Here is a 20322-nt window from a genome sequence, read left to right as displayed (position 1 = left end):
GGGTTGACTTTGTAATGAAGGTTCAACAACCGGGTTTGCGTTTGTGCCCAAATAAGCCAACCTAAGTCAGCCGGAGCGAGGCCAACACTGTCAGTGGGAGTGTGGGAAGTGTTTGAGTCAGTTTGAGACTGATACCATAAAAAAAAAAAAAAAAAAAAAAAAAAGCTGCTCTATAAAGTGTACACCCCCCTCAGATATCAGGTGACACATGTCACGTGCTACCTCAAAAGTGAAAGGTTTCAAACAATGACAAGGGAATGAATCTTCCCTTGATGTATGAGATGTGAACTTTTGGGTACGCCTTTTGATCAGACATTTATTTCAGTATCCATTGGTTCTGTACAGAAATTGATTGGCATCATTAAAATGTAAAGACCCCCTGCGGGCATAAGAAACCACCATTGGTTCACCCAATCATACCCTGAACTTAAGGATATATTGCAATACATTGTACTTGGTAGAGTCTTGTCTGTTGTTAGGGAACACAGAGAAATAATCTTGAAATTCTAAAGCGGTTGAAGGAGAAACAAAGACCCCATTTGTGCAAATTCAGTACATTATAATGTAATTAGCATCATAGATAATACGAATATGCATGTATACACCGAGTTAGCTGTATCTATTGAAGCTATGTAACTTGATCCCTACTCCCTTTTACATGTAAACAGAAGTCCAAATGTTCACTTAGAAGATCGAATCTGTTCTCCAATTTCCACCCAAGTGTTTCTCAGGTGTCTCCTTGCCCAGCAAAGTCATAACTGTGGCAGGCGACAGATTAGGAGGCTTGTTTCTTATCTGGATAGAGATGATTTAGAATTAATCAGCTTTTAAAACAGTGTGCAAATAACTGACAGCTCTCTTGTACAAATTAGGCTGTAGTTCTCATTGAACTGACGAGGAAACAGAGCAGAGCTTAACTCCCTCTGAACGCGGTGACCAAACACTGCACTTGGGCAGTGAGGCTGGCTAGCTCCTGTTGGACCACACAAGTGACATCCCAACTGGGGCATGTCGAGCTTGGAAGCGGGAGTTACAGGCAGCGTAATGAAACGGCCTCCTTGCCTTTCAGATGGGCTGGAGGTCAAGTTCGTTTATTTGTTTTTAATTTAGCTGAACTTAGAGGCGGGTTGAAAGATGCCTTTGCCGGCAGGGATCTTTTGAATAGCTGCACAAACCTTTTGGTCTCTCTGTCGCTTCCCTCCAACCTCTCCTCTCGTTTGCAGGATTAGAAAAGCACTTGGGAGGCACATTCATCTTGCCGGCGTTGTCAGGAGTGATCAGCGAGTTTTATTAAAAGCCCCGGGACTGCCTGAAAAGCCTCCTTGTCTGAGTTTGAAATGAAAGGGGCATGTTAAGATCTTGGGGCGCACTGTCGGGACCCCTTGCCCTGCCCCTTGGACTATGAGCTAACATCCCTGGGGGAAGCACAGAAGCCCTCCTTTGTTGAAGGGATTTCGCCGGTGGACAAATGGAGCTGGCCCCTGACAGCATGAGCTCTCGGAGCTGGGGAGGGCCCCGTGCCCTGCCGCCGCCGCCGCTGCTGCTGCTGCTGCTGCTGCCGGGCTGGGCCGGCCCCACCTTCATCAGTGTTAACCGTGGGGTCAGGGTGATGAAGGGCAGCTCTGCCTTCCTGTTGGGGGATGACCTGAAGTTTGCCATCCCCAAGGAGAAAGATGCTTGCAAAGTAGAAGTCGTGATGAACGAGCCAATGACCCAGAGGGTTGGGAAACTCACTCCACAGGTAGGTTGTACCTGAGATTTTCTATTGAGTGCGTGTGTGTGCGCGTGTGTGTGTGTGTGTGTGTGAGAGAGAGAGACAGAGACAGAGACAGAGAGAAAACAAAGCGGTGACAGCCTTCCAAGGGCTGGAGTGGACAGTCTCTTGTGTGGTGTGATATGGTCAGTCTTTATGGGATTATTCCTGCCCCAAGTGACTTCATCCATTGCTAGTCAGGGTGCCTTTGGATAAGACATCAGGATTTCAAGATGTGTTTTAGGCCACACTTGTGACCGCAGGATAGCACAAGTAAAACGTGAAGACATTTTCATCTCTGTCCATCACTTGAACGTTCCCTTAAGTAGGAGGACCGACGTGGAAAAAAGAGGTGAAAATACTTCACTTTAAATATTCACTATTCTTCAAAGTGCCTGGGTGGCTCAGCCAGTTAAGTGTCCGACTTCAGGTCGTGATCTCACGGTTCGCTTATGGCCCCGGTTTGCGAGTCTGAGCCCCTCATCCGGCTTGGAGCCTGCTTCGGATTCTGTGTCTCCCTCTCTCTGCCCCTACCCAACTCATGCTCTGTCTCTCTCTCTCTCTCTCAAAAAAATGAATAAACATTTAAAAAATTAAAAAAAAAATAGATATTCATTGTTCTTTAAAAATGTCTGTCAAAAAAATATTTCCCTTTAGTCAAGACCTTGGAGACCTTGTCATTTAAGAGTACTCTATGCACAGTCCTTTTGTAGGATGAAGAGTTACTTTCTAATCCATTGGATTTTAAAAAGTCTGTGTTATATTGTATTTGCTTAAAGTAGGAGTTTATCTCTGTACAAAATAGGAAATTGCTTCTGGTTTCCTGACTTGTTCCTACTGTGGTTTAACTTCCATTGCAGACAAGTTTGAGAATATTCAGCACCGGCTGCTGCTGCTGCTTCTGGAAAAATACCCATTATTTGTGAACTGTGAACATGAATCTTCTTCTCCATTTGTCTAAAGAATCATATTGCAGGAAGTTATTCAACAGTGGTACTAGATGTTGTAGAGATGGGCTGGCGAGACTTAGATAGATGCTAACTCAAATGGACATCTTTACTGCACTCAGAATACAGTCCGATTCAGAAACCTATCAGAATTCTATGGAGGGTCCTCACTTAGGGAGTATTCCTGAAGTGATAGCAACCAAATGTCTCTCTCCAATTTCCCAGGAGATTTTCTTTTGTAAGTCCGAGCATCCAATGGGCACCTGAAACCCGTCGGTACACAATAATGGCCCTCGCTCCGAAGGGGTTGTATTCCCAAGTGTTTGGTAATTGCAACATGACTTGCACTGTGGAAGTGTGTTTGATTGGAACTTACCAGTAGGGGAAGGAAGAGAGACCTGGGATAGCTCATATCCAGAGCTCAGATGTGCTTAATGCAATGAGTGGGTGACATGAATAAGTCAGCTGCAGAAAATGGAGTCCCAATTTCCGGAGTTAAAAGCACCTCCTTGGAGTTGTGGAGAGTAATGTAGGACCCTAATCCTAGAGCTGCACGGATATATGTGGGTGCCTTATAAAGACTGATGAACTCATCATTTGGAACCCTTCCAATCAACGTATTTTTAAAAATTGTTCAACATTTATTTAGAAGTGAGGCTGAATATCTTGTGGGGGAAGAGAAAACAATTCTTCCTGGTGCCCACTGGGGCAACCTGTGGTCCATCTGTATTCAGCTCTGGCCCCAAGCATGGCAATTTGGGGAGAATATGCTGTTACGTAAGCCAGTCTCTGAGACGTATCCTCTCCCAGTCCCAAATAGCTCGTGACTTATACACACACACATATAGTACTTTCTCTGAAAGTAACGAAACTGTCTCCATTATTTATTTTTGGTGCCATTTTAATGGTCTTCACTCTTTGGCCGGCTCTGCGATACCAGAGGGCAAAAGGGGATCTAAGTTACTACAACTAGGTGAAACGCTTATTTTCTCATAAGGATCGGAATAGTTCTCCAAGTCATCTCCATTCCAAACATTCTCAGATTTTAAGGCAAAAATCCGGTTACTAGGAAGAATATGGAGCAGAAACAGCATGCCTGCCTGGTTGAGGCAAGTCTGGATGGGTAGGCTGGGGACGGGGCTCCGAAAAGTCCCAGGTTGTCCCCTCGTGTGCTGTGGCTTAGTGTAAGAAAATGTTCCGTGAGTGCATTTCCGTAGGTAAACCAGGCATCTCAAATGGATTTGAATGGTCTACAGAAAATGTGTGACTTACAGCTTCTAAAATTTATTGTGTGAAAAAAGAGGCCATTGAACTGTGGAACTTTATTATATTTCTGCCAAATATTGGAATTTTGTACCATAAGGAAACCTATATATCCAGAAAACTTTGTTTCTCAAATTGCCAGGTGATCTTCCCCGTTTGTGATGATACTTTCAACAGAAACCAGATTCCTAAGTAAAGTCTGGCTTTTTTTTTTTTTTTTTTTTTTGGAATGTGTGCTTATTTTCAGCGCAGCCCTCCCCAGGGATTTATTTCTTATGGCGTTTTTGAAATTAAGCATAGCCAAATGCGTGTGCACACACACAAAGCCTAAACATTATTCTTTAATAGCACTTACCAGTAAGTCGAAAGCAAGGCTTATGTGAACCCATTTCTAGCAAGATGACTGTATTAACAACACCCCACTGTGTAATGAACGGTTTTATTTGATTTGCAGAGAAAATGTTTTGTTTAACATCTGTTCAATTAGTGTTTTCATTTCATTACTGAAGTTTGTCTTAGGACCAACAGGTTCATTTTCCTATTGGATATTTGGAAAGGGATTTCAACCGGCGCATGCTAGTACCTTCTGTTTAGATAACCCTCTTGATATAGTCAATTAGATAAGGTCGGTGGCAATATGTTTTCCTCATGTTTTAGGATGAGACTGCCTCATGCACAGCACTTCTCACACCTGTTTCAAAGCAAGAAATTTCCTGGGTGGAAAGCACCTCAGTGTAGAGCTGAGCTTGCTTTTTTGACTAGGAAATACAGCAGTAAGAGAACATCTCTAGTTTAAACCAGTTTACTGTCATTAAAGTGAGTAATGAGTTAGGAATGTGTGACAATTTAATTATAAATTGTAATTGAAAAGCAGTTGAAGTGGAAAAAACCAAGGCTAGACAGTAATTAGAAAAGGATTTAGCTCTCCTTTGTTTTAGTTGGTAAATTTATGGACAATTATGGTTGTCGCCTTTTATAAAAGGAAAACATATTACGAAACATAAAACAGATGTTTCTTTTAACAAAGCAGATTGTCCCTTTATCACCATGACTATTTGTCAATGATATGGGGAAGGTCTTTCCTTTATCTCCTTCCTTGTTGTCAGTTAAAAAGAGGAACCAATGATGTCTGTGGGAAAAGAAGATCATTGGTATTAGTAATAAAGTCTTCTCAGGGAGGATGATGTCTGTAAATGATTGAGCCTGTGACAAAGTATGAGCTAAACACCGTGAACTCAACAGTGATGGTGTGTGAATGCCTCAGGGGTATTTCTTAATCCTCTACCAAATGAGATTGGGCAGAGCAAGAGTCATGGTGTGATGGGGATAGGATATTCTTCTTTTAGAAATTAGGTTTCCCCAAACACAACAGTGAGCAATTTCCTGAATGGTTCTGAGTGAGGTGATACAGTTAATGATAATTTTATTTAATACAAGAAATTACCTTTAGTTTGCTCTGTGTCTCATCAACCATTTCCTCCATTATGTAACCAATAACACAGCCTTTTGCAAGTGTATGAGAAACACGTGTGGGTTGTGTTTGGCCCCGATCAACCCCAACGCTGTCCGTTGTCGGTGGTTCCAATTTTGAATATGAAAGTGCTCTCTGGAAAAGAAAGAAATGAAAGGAAAAGAAAAAATGCATAATATTTATAATACAGTGTGTTTGAGGGGTAACGCATGCCTTTTCATGCATACACCCAGGTAGACCTCTTTAACTCAATTGTTATGAACCCCTGAACATTGTGGGTGTATAATATTTTGACAAATGGAACCATATTTAAATTTTTTTAAAGCTTATTTCCTTATTTCGAGAGAGACAGAGAGAGGACGGGCAGGGGAGTGACAGAGAGAGAAGAGAAGGAGAATCCCAAGCAGGCTCTGGACCGTCAGCGCGGAGCCCGATGCAGGGCCGGGACTCGCAAACCGGGAGATCATGATCTGAGCCGAAACCAAGAGTCAGACACTCAACTGAGCCACCCGGGCACCCCAAATGGAACCATATGTTAAGTGTATTATAGACTATAAAAATCATTGTATCAAGAGATAATTACTTCTTAATATATCTGCTTGATCTGCTCAGATTTTCATAATTTTGATATTCTCAAAATAAGACACATTTGTATGAAAGCAGGATGGTGAGCGGGCACAGGGGTGGGTAGAGGGGCACAGTGGGTGGTGGTGGTTACAACGTGCACACACGCACACACACACACATGTGCACACCCCACTCACAGGCCATAATTTCCCCAGGCAGTATTCCACTGCCAGAAAAATCAAATCTTGTACCATTTTTTTTTCACAAATATTTATCCATTTTTTCACATGAACTAGGTCTTTGACTGCCATTTCCTTCCTAATGAAGTAAAGTATATTCACAATGGTTGCCCGATTCTTGATGAAGACACAGTGAAGCTTAGACTTTACAGGTAAGCAGCACACATTACCGTTCTGTGTACTTCTTAAGGCTTTATTTCTATAGATAGATATTATCATGAGGCTAGTTACTAGATTCCAAAGAAGACAGTCATCAGTAGAAATTGAGGACCTAAGTAGATGAGGCAAGAATTGTAGCTGACTTTCAATTACCTTGATTTGTATCATCGTCCTGGCGGCTTTTCTGCGGCACATTTCTGTCCTGCTTCCCTTTAGGGGATCACCTCCGGTGATCCACCTTCTTACTTCCAACAGGAAATGAAAATTGCAAAATACAGATTCCTAATGAGAAGTAGGAAAATATATTCCAAAGCTGAAAGGTATTCTTCATTCTGATTATCAGCTGCTTAGTTCATAAGTAGTACAGTAGCTTCTAATTTTAAACATACTAAATGATAGAAGTGTTAAGAAAATCAATTATAAAGTTAAGTGCAGAGTGACCATGTGATCCAGCAGTCCTACTCCTAAATGTATAACCTATATTTTCACTTGTCCACAAATCTTCACTGTAGCATTATTCGTGATATCTAAAAAGTTGAAATCCTAACTGATGAATGTATAAGCCAAATGTGACATATCCATACACTGGAATGTTATTCAGCCATGCAACGGAATGACATCTGATTCAGGCTACAGCATGGATGGACCTTGAACCCATCATGCTCAATGAAAGAAGCCAGACACAAAAGGTCACATACCTTTTCATTTATATGCAGCATCCAGAAAACACAAATCCAAAAACACAGATTAGTGGTTGCCAGGGGCTGGGGAAGGGCACATGGGGAGTGACTGTTAATGGCTATGAATTTCTTTTTGGCGTGATAAAACCGGTCTGGGATTAGATAGTTGTGATGGTTGCACAACCTTGTGAATATACTAAAAACCACTGAGTTGTATGCTTTAAAAAGGTGCATTTGAGGGTATATGAATTATAGCTCAGCAAAAAATTAATTTAAAAAGGAAGCTCATGGTTATGATATTACTCACTTCATAGAGGTGACTGACAATTCAGTAGATGGGATAGGCTTTTAGATAGTTTTTTACTTATTTTTGTCGCCGTTATGAATATTTGGCTAAAATATCCTAGTGTGTATTTCCCTGAAGTACTACCGTAACACAAAGCGTTTTGTAGAGGACGCTGGAACAGTGAATCATCCTATAGACACTTATGATCACCTGTTATAGCTCACGGCCCTATGCTGAGCATAGGAAACCCGAAGATGAGGATACATGGACCTAGCCATGCTCCTAGGCTGACCCAAAATAAGGGTAGATACTTGTAATGCAAAACAAGTCTTGAAAGAGAGGTGGGAACAAAATGCTGTGCTCAAAAAAAAGAAACAATACCCGAGGATCCCTTATAACCAGCACACTGGGTGGTTTGATCTTTCTACGACTGCAGAGTTAAAAAACGAACTTCGGACAGCTTGCCTGGAAGGGCTGGAGAAGCTGATGAGTTCTGACTGCTCCCACTCCTGGAGTTTCCAAGGGGCAGAGAGGGTGCAGGAGCAGGACCGGAGAAGGGCTGAGGCAGAGGAGCTGCTGTTGTTGGTCTCGAGGACATTCGAAATAGAATATTCAGAGGAGGTGGAGGCAGAAAAATCAGAGAACATGCTTGTTCCCTCCTCACCTCCTCTTCGGCCCCTTTGGCAAGCTACTTGGCCTCTGTGCCTCGCTGTTCTCACCTGTAAATGGAATTAACAGTGCCTCTCGTGGGTTTCTGAAGAGCAAGAAGATGTTGATGCTGCAGAAACTCCTCACCCTTTCACTCCTGAATCGCAATTCGGCCCATAAACTGCACGAGCTTGATAGTCTTAAATGATACATGTGCTGGGAGTGAGATTCTGAGCTCCCAAGAAGTCATTACATATCAGTACGGATGACGGGTTTGAGAGAAGGTGTTGAAAGAAGGATCCCGGGGATGGAGATGGCGGGAAAGGGAGTCGACAGCAAGCTAAGGAGATGAACGGACAAGGACAGAGATTGGGAGTAGAAATCCAAACTCTTATAAAGGCAATCTTTAAGCTTCAAAGCAAGTCAGTTCACAGATACCAGAAGTATCTGAGCACCAGTACATACTGCCTTTGCTCTGTTCTCTCCACAGATTTACTGAGACGGATACCTTCATGGAAACCTTTATCCTGCGGGTCTATCTCCTAGAACCAGACTGTAACATCATCCGTATGAGTAACAACGTACTGGAGGTGTCCGAATTCTACGGCCTGTCCCGAGCCATTGATAAGAACGTGCTCAGATTTGACTACGAGGGGGCGGCCGGCCTGGAGTGCACAGTCAGGCTGGATCCTGTGGGAAGCCGGCTGCCAGCCCACGGTCAGGTGGTTCTCCTGGAGCCTCGGCCAGAAAAACCTCGTGGAGATCAGCCGCACAGTTTTTTCCCTGAATCTCGTATGTATGTTTGAATACCTACCTGAATGTTACGAGAACTGATGTATCCGGAAATAGTCATTTTCCACTGGGACAAAAAGTTGGACTTGATCTAAGAATGTGTTGCTGGTTGAAACATGTCAGTTAGTGGGGAAGAGTATGCACTTGGGCATCCGTACGACCTGGGTTTGAAAACTGCCTCTGCTATTTATTTCCTGGGTGATTTTAGGTAAGTTACTTAACTGCATCAAGCCTCTGTAAAAGGAGTAAGGAGAGTAGCTGCCTCACAGGGTTGTGGAAAGCTGGAGTAAATGAGACCCCGTGCACAAAGTGTGGTTCACACCGTGTCTGGCTCATAGCAAGTGCTCCGTAATTGTCAGCTGTTATTATTCATGGTAGCAATGGCAGGGGTCGTGAGAGTAGTTGGTGTATTTATTAAATACTGTTTGATTACGAATAAGTCTGAGGTAGAGCATAGCGGTAGCCGTGGTTGAAATCAGGAAGAGTTGATGGACAATGTTTCTTCTGTTATTCATTTCATCAGTATATTTTGGGCACCTCCTATCTGCACAATAGTATTCTAGGCATTATGGGAAGGCCAAGAAATAGAAGGGATAATCACAATCACAGTAATGCCTTGAATTTGGGCCACAATTTACAGCTAAAGGCAGGCTAGCACACGAAGTGCTCTTGTTTAGGGTTCACAACCATCTGGTTAAGAAGTAGAATACTCATTTTGTACGTCACTGGAAAAGTGAGTGGCCTATGTGTGTCATTTACCCCACAAGAGTGAACTATGAAGCCGGGCAGAGACAGAGAGACTATGGCAGAGATGATTATGGTTTTTAGTGGGAGAGATCAGGTTGGCTGAGGTGGTTACAGAGTATTTAAAGGGGGGGTTAAGAAAAGGACTAAGCGGACCTGGAAGGGTGTCTGGACTTGAGGGTGTGACGAGCACAGCAGGGAGAGAATTTCAGCGAGTAGAACAGCCTCAGAGAGACCACATGAAGAAGCCATGGAAGCGGATGCAGTGAAGGAAGGCCTGTGCTGGACGATGGGCGGCAGTCGTGACCCAGAGGCCTATCTGTCAAGGATATTCAAGCACCAGAACATGCATTTTATGATTTTTTTTCTCTCAGTGTGACTTTTGGTGGGCAAGGATCTCAGGAGACAACTGGTCAATTATTCTTTTCAGTAAAAGAAACAACAGGGTCCTAGAACAATGCCAGCCCTCTCCGTGAATGACTAGAGGGTATATGAGGGTGTTCGTGAGGCAGTGAGAGGGAATAACTTTCCATGGGAGGGAGGATTAGTTTTTTACATTTCACAGTCATGCTCAAGTGACTCTCTTAATTCAGTGCTGTCCATTCTAGAACTGGGAACAGACCTGAAGTGTCCAGGTGGAAGCTGTAGCCTGGGCCTGAAGAAAGCAGGAAGTATCAAAGTGAGCTGTGAGGAGTTCCTGCTGATGGGGCTTCGTTACCAACACACGGACCCCCCTTCTCCCAACATTGATTACATCTCCATCCGGCTGGACCTCACAGATGCCAGGAGTAAAATCGTATACAAGGTAGAGTTCGGGGTTCTGTGTCTGTCCCCCACCGCAGCAAGAAGCCACCTCCATGGAGCTGCTCGTGCTGACTGCCATGCCGGGACAGACAGCTCCTGGGCCATTGCGGGTGGGACTGTCCAGTGACGCATGAGAACTGCAGGCTTGTTGGGGCGCCTGGGTGGCTCAGTCGGTTAAGCGTCCGACTTCGGCTCAGGTCATGATCTCACGGTTCGGGGGTTCGAGCCCCGCGTCAGGCTCTGTGCCGACAGCTCAGAGCCTGGAGCCTGCTTCGGATTCTGTGTGTCTCTCTCTCTGTGTCTCCCCTACTCACATTCTGTCTCTCTCTCTCTCTCTCTCAAAAATAAATAAAGCTTAAAAAAATTAAAAAAAAAAAAGAACTGCAGGCTTGTTCTGCCCGTGAGTGCTTAAAATTGGATGGAGCCTTTGTGCAGACTGTCAGTCTAGAATTTCTCCTCCCCGACTCTCCTAACTCTGCCACCACTAAGGCAATGGAGGAAGGACTGGGGCCAGTTACATGCTACCCTTCTTCTTCCTCCTCCCCCTTCAGTATTCTTCAGCTTGTCATTTGATCTTTTGTAGCACCCTCTCTTTGAGGCTTCACTTCCCCCTTCTTTTATAGAACCTCTTTTCCCCCATTAGAGGAAATGAGGGGGTGCACACATCCACTAGGTAAGTCCATGGGAAACTAGGAAGAAGGGGAAACCTAGTCCCATTTTTACGAGTATAGTAGATTATATCCTTTTCATTCTTCCAGACTTTGAGATGGAGGACTAGGTCATCAAAGAGACAGGCAGTCCCCCCACGCCTCCTCCGTCGCTCAATCTCTTTTAAATCTTCCGCCCTTCCCTTCTATTGACCTCACACTGACATGAAGGTAGAAGATGAAATCATTTTATATGAAATATTTAACATGCTACTCCACTGATTCATATACTCTAGAATTGGTTTATTTGGGTAGCTGAGCAACTGTGCACCAGCTAAAACAGCTCAGACTTCATGCTGACCTAAGATGATCCACGGTAGCATTCATGAAAGACCTCCATCTTTCAGACTTTGACTTCTCATTAGGATTCCTCCTAAGAAACTCAGATATTGAACATTATTATCCCCCCGCCCCCGCCAAGGAATTGATAAGACAAGAAATGATAAGAAAATAATAAAGTAAGATCACAGAATTTTAGAATTGAGATAGATGGTCTGGTCAAATTGATTAGGTAAATAACGTGGAGAATCTTAAAGGACAGATTTCTGAGCCTCACGGTAGTGAAGAGCATGAACACTGGGCCCAGTTTGCCTGGGTTCAAATGTCTATTTAACTAGCTCTCTGACTTTGGATTTTATGCCTCAGGTGTTAAAACCTGAAAACGGGGATAAGAGAACCTACTTCTGAGAGTAAGCGAGAGAAATAAGATGATACTTACAAAGCACCTGGCACATAGTAAGCACCATGCATGTTTTGCCAGTTAAAGAAGCTACCCAGGAAAAAATGGATCATCAGCTACGTTTGGAAACGACTGGTGTAGCCCAACCCCTTGTAGGGTGGTGGCCAGAGAAATTGCATGCCTTGTCCATACATATGTGGCTGTATGACTGAGCCAAGACTAAATGCTAGGCCTCCTATCTGTAGATGTCTTTTTGTCTTTTTGACACAAAGCTTTCACTTCTATTGATTTCTTATCTCCATTAAAAAAATTAGACCCATTTTTCTTCCTGACTGATTTTTCTTCCTTTAAAAAATTTTTTAAAAAATATTTCTTTATTTTTGAGAGAGAGAGAGAGAGAGAGAGAGAGAGAGAGAGAGAGAGAGAGAACGAACCAGCAGGGCAGGGGCAGAAAGAAAGGAAAACACAGAATCCAAAGCAGGCCTCAGGCTCTGAGCTGTTGGCACAGAGCCCGATGCGGGGCTTGAACTCATGGACCATGAGATCATGACCTGAGCCGAAGTTGGACACTTAACCGACTAAGCCACCTAGGTGGCTCCCCTGACTGATTTTTTTTTTTTTTTTTTTTTTTTTACATCTCTATATTGAGTTAGGACTTTGTTTGTTTATATTTTCAGATCAGTTTGATTGGGATTTTACCCCTTTAAATGACCTTCTTGTTTTATTAGTTAACTTACTCCATAGGCAATTTGGCATGTCATAAAACACATTCTCTTATGAATATCAAAACAATATGCTCACTGCAGAGAATAATTTTTAAAAACCGCATAGAAAGCACAATAAGAAAACGAGTTATGTTTCAACCCTTTTATACACACACACACTTATACACATGGTAAGGAGACAGGTACAACAGTGTTGATTCTGTTTCATGCAACTAAATTTATACTATATTTGAAGTTTTAAAATCTTGTTATTTTATCATTTTTATGCCTGTACAGTCCATTCTCATCAAGTAACTAAATGACACTTCACCCATAATTTCTTCTAGATTTTTAAGGATTTCTTGTTTACATTTGTTTTTGTAATCTACCCAAAATGAATTCTGTAGTATTGCGAAACACAGGAACAGTTTTTTTCCCAAGTAGCCAAGATTTCAACACTTGTTATTGAAGAACTAACCTGTTTCTCATTGATTTTTGATGCTGCTTCTATTGCATAGAAAATATTATGTACATGACTTCAAGGCTAGTTCTTTTGTTCCTTAGATTTGCCTACTTATTCTTGTGCCAGTATCATTCATTCTAAATATAAAAGGGCAATGATACACTTCAGTATTTTACAGGCAAGTTCTTCCTTATCACTTGTCTTCAAAGTTTCCTAACCCATTCTCACCTATACGTAGTTCTCAAGCCCTAAGTAGTTTTATCGGGATTGGATTAAAACTGTATGCTATTTTGGAAGTAATTGGAATATTAGAACATTTAGCATACTGAGCCTTCTTATCCAGAAATGAGGGATCTCGCTTCATCTAGGCAAATGTTCTTTGATGTGTTTCTGTAAAATTTGCAGTTTTCTTCATGTAAGTTGAGCATACTTATTAAGGCCTGTCCAAGGCAGTGTGCTTTTGGGAAATTACTATGAATAGGCACTTTCCCCTCCATTATATCTTCTCATTGGTTACTGATGATAAATAGGAAAGCTATTTTTTGGTATAATTTTCTTTTTATCTGGCTTCTTTCTTGAATTCAATTATTCCAAGAATTTTTAAATTCTTTGGGCTGTTGAAGACCATAATTATATCTTTCACTAATGATGATAATTTTGTCCTTTCTTTTTCAGTAATTATTCCTCTTATTTTTGCTATGTTCTCCACTGGTTTGGCCAGAATAATATTAAATATAATGATTCCTATAAGAATCCTTGTCTTGTATATTTTATCAATATACTGCCCACGCTGTCCTTTTTTAATGCCTTTTGCCTTGATTCGTCTTTCTTTGAAAGTAAGATGACCACTTCTGCTTTTTTCTTTACATGGTAACTTTGGATTGTCCCTTTGCTTTTAATCTTTGTATGCAATTTTATTCTAAATGCCTCTCCTATAAGGCATAAGTAATTAGCTATTTAATTTCAGAATATTTGTCTTGAACATGGGAATATAAGCTATGGTTTTATAATAATGGGTATAAATTTTTTCTATCATCTTGTTTTATGTTCTCTTGTAACTAAAAAAAAAATTTGTCTTGTAATATAGATTATATTTTCTATGCCTTTTTCTTCACTTATTTGAAAGTCGTTTATCTGACCTTATGTTTTACTGGGATTTAGTTCTAAAACTGAAAACATTGTTTAACTTAAGTTTTTAATATTTAAGACAAAAAATGAAATGAGTCTGTTTGGCTCCTTCCTATATATGATGAGGATTGGTCCTATTTATCCTTTCTCCTAGTGATTGCCCATCTCCCCACCTTTGTTCATGCAATCTGAAATGTTAGTTGTCTCCTCAGTGGCTCAGTCAGTTGAGCCTCTGACTCTTGGCTTCAGCTCAGGTCATGATCTCATGGTTCGTGGGTTCAAGTTCTGTGTTGGGCACGGCAGTCACAGCGCACGGAGCCTGCTTGGGAGTCTCTCTTCTCTCTCTCTCTGCCCCTCCTCTGCTCTCACGCACTCCTGTGCACTCGCTCTTTCTTCTGATGAAACTAAACATTTTAAAAAAATAAACATTTAAACATTTATAAGTAAACATTAAAAAAAATAAAATTTTAGTTCTAGCATTCAGTTATTATATTTGTTATTTCTTATATCATCTATCTTTTATTTCAAGTAAGCTCTTTTTGATGTTCATATCCATTTTGTTAACATGTCTAAAATAACATATTTATTTAGGCTTAACCCTAGGCTTAGATGGTCTTATTGTTCAGCACCAGTCCTTTTATATTGTGATTTTCCCATTCTTGAATTTTCCAATTATGACTCTATTTTTTAACGGCATGTGAAAAATAGATACTCTAAACCCTGAGATGTCTCAGCGTATCATTAATTTGTCTTCATAAAGCATGAAACGGGAAGGGAGAGGGGTGATTGTCTCCTCTTTCTCTATTGTACTTCTCTCTCAGGAGTTTTGCTGGCTAGTTTCAGGACTTCTGACCTGGGGGGGCCAGTTTTTGGGGAGCAGTGGGGAGAGCATTGAATGAGACACTGATAGAATATGACTTCATGCCCCCTAAGTCTGGCAAATGTTTCAAGCTGCTTCTTTGTCCCCAGGGCAGTTTCCTGCTTTCTCTGGGGATCCCCGGTCCTGGATGTCTCCTACTGGTGGATCTCATCTCCAGAGGAGGCGTTTCTGACTATTCACTTGCAAGTCCTCCCATAGCTCCTAGGATGATTCCCATCTCCAGCTGCCTGTGGCAGGGATTCTTTGCCTTCTCACAGAAGCACCCAAAAGGTCAGGGTCCAGGATGACCCCACACCAATCCTCTGTCCCACTTGGCCCATATCTGGGGCACTCAGATATTTTTCTCTGCTGCAAACAAGGACTACAGGCAGATCCCAGAACAGACACCATTATTCTTCTGCGTCTGGCTACTTAGTTCCTCCTGTATGAGCATCAGTCCTTTGTGTTCTTACCTGTAAAAGATACATTTTAAGGCTGGTCTCAAGGAAACTTCTCTCTGGACACTGGATACCAGAGACAAATATAGCATTGCCCACTTTTCCGCTCCACGGAGGTGTGTGGGGTTGGGGACCAAAGGAGTGACTCAGCACAGCAATGCACTCTTCTCTACAAAGAAAACTTTCTCTTCCCCTCTCAACCCTTCTCTATTCTTGTAGTGAGTGAGAGGGTTCTAGAGTCTGGAACTGGTTCTAGACAATCTGCTTTCTAAATTCTGCCCATAGTATTGGTATCACATTCACTTTGAAATCTGTTGTCACTTTCATTGGAACTTTAGTTCAGCCTGAGCCAAAAAGAATTCCATTTTTAACATTTTGTTGCATACAGATTACAATTCTAGTCCAATATCCAGTGTTCAGCATACTGAATGTGACTTATCTGGGGGTCCAGTATTTCCATTTCACAAATGGGTGGAGGGGGGAAAGATCTAGGAATTAAATAGCTTGATTAAAATCGTAAGTGCTGGACATAGAATCAAAAGGACATTTCCTTCTGATGCCAAAACTATTGTCCCTTTTCAACCCCGGCTACATGTTAGAGTCACCAGAGAGTTTTAAAAATACCAGTTTTTTCAGAATGCAAGCTGGTGCAGTCACTCTGGAAAACAGTATAGAGGTTCCTCAAAAAACTAAAAATAGAACTACACTATGACCCAGCAATTGCACTACTAGGCATTTATTCACGGGATACAGATGTGCTGTTTCAAAGGGACACATGCACCCCCATGTTTGTAGCAGCACTATCAACAATAGCCAAAGTATGGAAAGAGCCCAAATGTCCATCGATGGATGAATGGATAAATAAGATGTGGGGTATATATACAATGGAGTATTACTTGGCAATCAAAAAGAATGAAATCTTGCCATTTGCAACTACGTGGATGGAACTGGAGGGTATTATGCTAAGTGAAATTAGTCAGAGAAAAACAAATATCATATGACTTCACTCATACGAGGACTTTAAGAGACAAAACAGATGAACATAAGGGAAGGGGAACAAAAGTAATATAAAAACAGGGAGGGGGACAGAACAGAAGAGACTCATAAATATGGAGAACAAACTGAGGGTTACCGGAGGGGTTGTGGGAGGGGGGATGGGCTAAATGGGTAAGGGGCACGAAAGAGTCTACTCCTGAAATCATTGTTGGACTAGACGCTAACTAACTTGGATGTAAATTAAAAAAATAAGTAAATAAAATTAAAAAAAAATACTAGTTTTCTGGACATCTGGGTGGCTCAGTCAGTTGAGCTTCCGACTTCGGCCCAGGTCATGATCTCACAGTTCGTGGGTTTGAGCCCCGCATTGGGCTCTGTGCTGACAGCTCAGAGCCTGCAGCCTGCTTCGGATTCTGTATCTCCCTTTCTCTGTCCCTACTCCGCTTGTGCTCTGTTTCTCTCTCTCTTTCTCTCAAAAATAAATAAACGTTAAATTTTTTTTTAAAAAATGCCAGTTTTCTTGTCCCTTTTTTGGAACAAGTAAATTAGAACCCGTGGAGATAGGGCTTGGGCATTTAGTGTATGTTTAAAACTCTCCAGTGATTCTCATGTGCAGCCAGGTTTCAGGTCACTATAGGACACACCGTTTACCATCCTGTTAACCAGATATGTGATAGCTTTACTTATGTTGTTTCTTCCCTCATATTTTCTTTCCCCTCCAAAAGTCAGAGAGTGCGTGGTTGCCCGTCTATATCAGAGCCGGCATTCCTAATCAGATTCCAAGGGCTGCGTTCATGGCCATGTTTATTCTGGAAGTGGATCAGTTCATCCTGACCTCTTTGACCACAGCCGTTCTGGACTGTGAAGAGGATGAGACGCCCAAGCCCTTGCTGGTGTTCAACGTTACTAAGGCCCCACCCCAGGGCTACGTGACTCATCTGTGGGATCACACCAGACCCATCTCCTCGTTCACCTGGAAAGATCTAAGCGACATGCAGATAGCCTATCAGCCGCCAAACAGCAGCCATTCTGTGAGGAGACATTACGAGGTAAGAAGAAAGGGAGACGAAGCTTCCAGCCTGTTTGGTATTTACAGAGTTCTCAGAGAGGCCACTTCCCTTAACCTTCAGGTGAGTTTGTACAGTCATTGCCTCAGAGGAGAATCCATCACGGTAAATCTAGAGGCTCCTCTAGATGCCTAGAGGAGCCAGGCAGGTGATCCAAAGAGCAAATCCGGCTGGGGTGGAGAGGCAGGGGGAGGGACACTGCAGGGACTGAAAAGAGCTGGCCGTTTAGAAGGCACAGGTGCACCGGGGCTCCGATGACTGCTGCCCTGTAAGAATACAGGCAAACAGACATACCGGGTAGCTATAACTCTTGCACTGCACAGACATTGGAAATCTGTAAATTTGTAAAAATGTTTCAATTTTTTAAGTGTATTTATTTTGAGAGACAGAGAGAGTGAGCAGGGAAGGGGCAGAGAGAGAATCCCAAGCAGGCTCTGCATTGCCAGCGCAGAGCCGGATGCAGGGCTCGAACTCATGAACCGTGAGATCATGACCCGAGCTGAAACCAAGAGATGCCAACCAGGCTCCCCTCAGTGTTTCGATTTTTAAATATATAATACATATTAAAAAAAAAAAATAAATAAATATATAATACATACTAAGAGTTTTAAAAGTTTTAAAATTGTGCCAGCTACAAAATATTTCTGAGGACCACTTGTGGCCCAGAGCTCACCAGTTTGAGCTGGCATCCTTGAAAGCCTTCCTGCATTACAGAGACCATTGGAGTTAGAGATGACTTTGTCTACAATCCTTTCATTAATGCATTCTATTATTCCTTCTTGTTTCAGGGGGAGTGTTTTACTGGGATCCTTACTTTTAATGAATAGCACTGACTCAGGATAGAAGACTTTATAGTCTCACTGGACGACTAATTTCCCTGTCAAACACTTTCTGTCAGGGAAGTCCTCTGCCTAATCTAAGTACCGTCTGCTACTATTCCAGCCTCTTTCCTCCTGTTTGGTTTCGGATGGGAGTTGAGAGCCACTGGTTAGTCTTGCAATAATAATGCTTAACCAACCTGTAGGCCTACCAGTGAGTTGATTCAAACAGGATGGAAATTTTAAATGAGCGGGTTGACACAGACTTGAGTTCAGGCTTATTAAGGAAAATGAGTGGCCCTGGGATTCCAAATTGTCCTCCACCAAATTTAGGCATTTTCTGCATTTAGCCTCCAGGGCAGGCAAAAGACTTCAGGCTACAAACGTCGTCCTTTTCTTTTCTTCATTTCCTAAGAGTAAATGGTGGCTGTTTTTTTTCATGCTTGCCCTCACCTCTCGTTCCTTCCGTATGATGAAGTAATTTCTCATCAGACGTCTGCTTTTACCTCGAGCTCATAAACAAAGCACAGCTACTCTGGCTGCTTCATGTATGCGTTTTCTGACATCGTACAATGTAATCTTAAAGCAGAACCTGTCCAAATGTGTGTTTTTGTTGTTGTTGTTGTTGTTGTTAGAAGGTGACTCTCAATTTTCTCAGTGGAGATGAGGTGCTTTATAGACCCTGTGGGCTGGAAGCCCTGGGGTCATTCAGCCACCTGGGATGGGGCCCCCGAGAGCACAACCATGGCCAATGCTTCTGGAGCTAACCGCCCTTCCCTGGACTGTAATGCCAAGGAGGTCCATTCTTTCAGCCATGAAAATTCATAAATTACGAACTTGTTGTATGGAGACGAAAATTTTAAAATACTGTTAACTGAGGAACAAGATCTAGAGCCTGAAAAAGTGAGATGAGGTTGTCAAAAAATGAGATCAGGCGACGGCTGAACCTATATCTGTTTTGCCTCCAGGTGTGATGTATACCCCGGGAATAATGGTATTTTGTAGCTATAAATTATCAACGTGTGATTCCTATGCAACTGTTTGTTTACAGGTGGAGGTGGAGGCTTACGACTTCTTCTTTGAGAGGAGCGCACCCATTACAGTCCACATCTCCATCAGAACAGCGGATACGAATGCCCCGCGAGTGTCCTGGAACACAGGTGAAGTTCAGTGTAAGGCATTAAGCAGCACAGCCCTGAAGGGAAGACAGGAAAAGTGCATGGGTCGGGAAAGAAAGGTCCTTTTCTTCCCATTTCACACATGAGGCAACCGAAACCCAGCCAAGTTAACGGCATCGGATAGTTGTTTTTGTTTTGTTTTGTTTTTCCTGCCTGCGGGCTGAGAAATTTGAAACCAGGACTCCTGTGCTGTGAAGCCACGTTTTTTTTTTCCTCTGTAGGAAATAAGCCAAAAGGACACCTTTCAACTGAATGCGGCCAAAAAGTAACTATTTGTGATATTGAGCTACAGTTGGACTGAGAAGGAAAAGGTCTCTAATTCGAACCGTTCAGAGAAAGGGAAGGAAAATGGAGACCAATTCATTGTCCTGTTGTGGGGACATGCAGGGAAGCCATAATACACGAATAAGAGCTTAAACTGCTTTATTTGTTTTAAAAGAAGGTCACTTCCGAGTGGTCTTATGATGCAAGGTATATATTTAGATCAGATGTAAATGTGGAAGGTGAATGAAGATTTTCCCCTTTCCCGCTGATTCCATTGATAGCAGTCAAGACCTACTTATAAGCAGTGGTGGTAGGCTCTGTGAAGGGGAAAATATTTCTGTCTGATTTAAATCCTCAGGTGGTGGCTTATACTCTGTGTGTGTGTGTGTGTGTGTGTGCACGCCTTTGCATGCAGGTACACACACACACGTGTTTGTATGTGTGTGAGTTTGGGTCATGATGGAGAACATTGGGAGATGTCCCACTCTACCTCTGCTAGAGGGATAATAAAAGGAAAGAATTGGCAACCTGAACTTTATAATAATCATATACTAAGTGGATTATGGCTTGAGCACAGATTATTCATAGCCTGTGTGATCTGTGAAATCCAGGCTTGTTAAGAGAGCTCCAAATCTGGTTTTGGCTATT

At 42.4% G+C, this 20322-nt stretch overlaps 1 protein-coding gene across 2 annotated transcripts in view; it reads left to right on the top strand.

Annotated features, from left to right (window-relative positions):
- The first annotated feature begins 1035 nt into the window (after nucleotides 1–1035).
- FREM1 (FRAS1 related extracellular matrix 1) overlaps nucleotides 1036–20322 on the top strand; it is a 136031-nt gene continuing 116744 nt past the window's right edge. For both annotated transcript variants that reach the window (XM_042964262.1, XM_042964258.1), the window contains exons 1-6: nucleotides 1036–1741; nucleotides 6298–6392; nucleotides 8504–8805; nucleotides 10158–10354; nucleotides 17073–17396; nucleotides 19284–19392. In XM_042964262.1, coding sequence (XP_042820196.1) covers nucleotides 1469–1741; nucleotides 6298–6392; nucleotides 8504–8805; nucleotides 10158–10354; nucleotides 17073–17396; nucleotides 19284–19392 — 1300 coding nt within the window. In that variant the 5' untranslated portion in view covers nucleotides 1036–1468. The remainder of the gene's footprint in view (nucleotides 1742–6297; nucleotides 6393–8503; nucleotides 8806–10157; nucleotides 10355–17072; nucleotides 17397–19283; nucleotides 19393–20322) is intronic.

This window comes from Panthera tigris, chromosome D4 (assembly GCF_018350195.1).
Source record: "Panthera tigris isolate Pti1 chromosome D4, P.tigris_Pti1_mat1.1, whole genome shotgun sequence".
Lineage (NCBI taxonomy): Eukaryota > Metazoa > Chordata > Mammalia > Carnivora > Felidae > Panthera > Panthera tigris.
The sequence above is the reverse complement of the archived record's forward strand: the minus strand, read 5'-3'. Positions and strand labels throughout refer to the sequence as shown.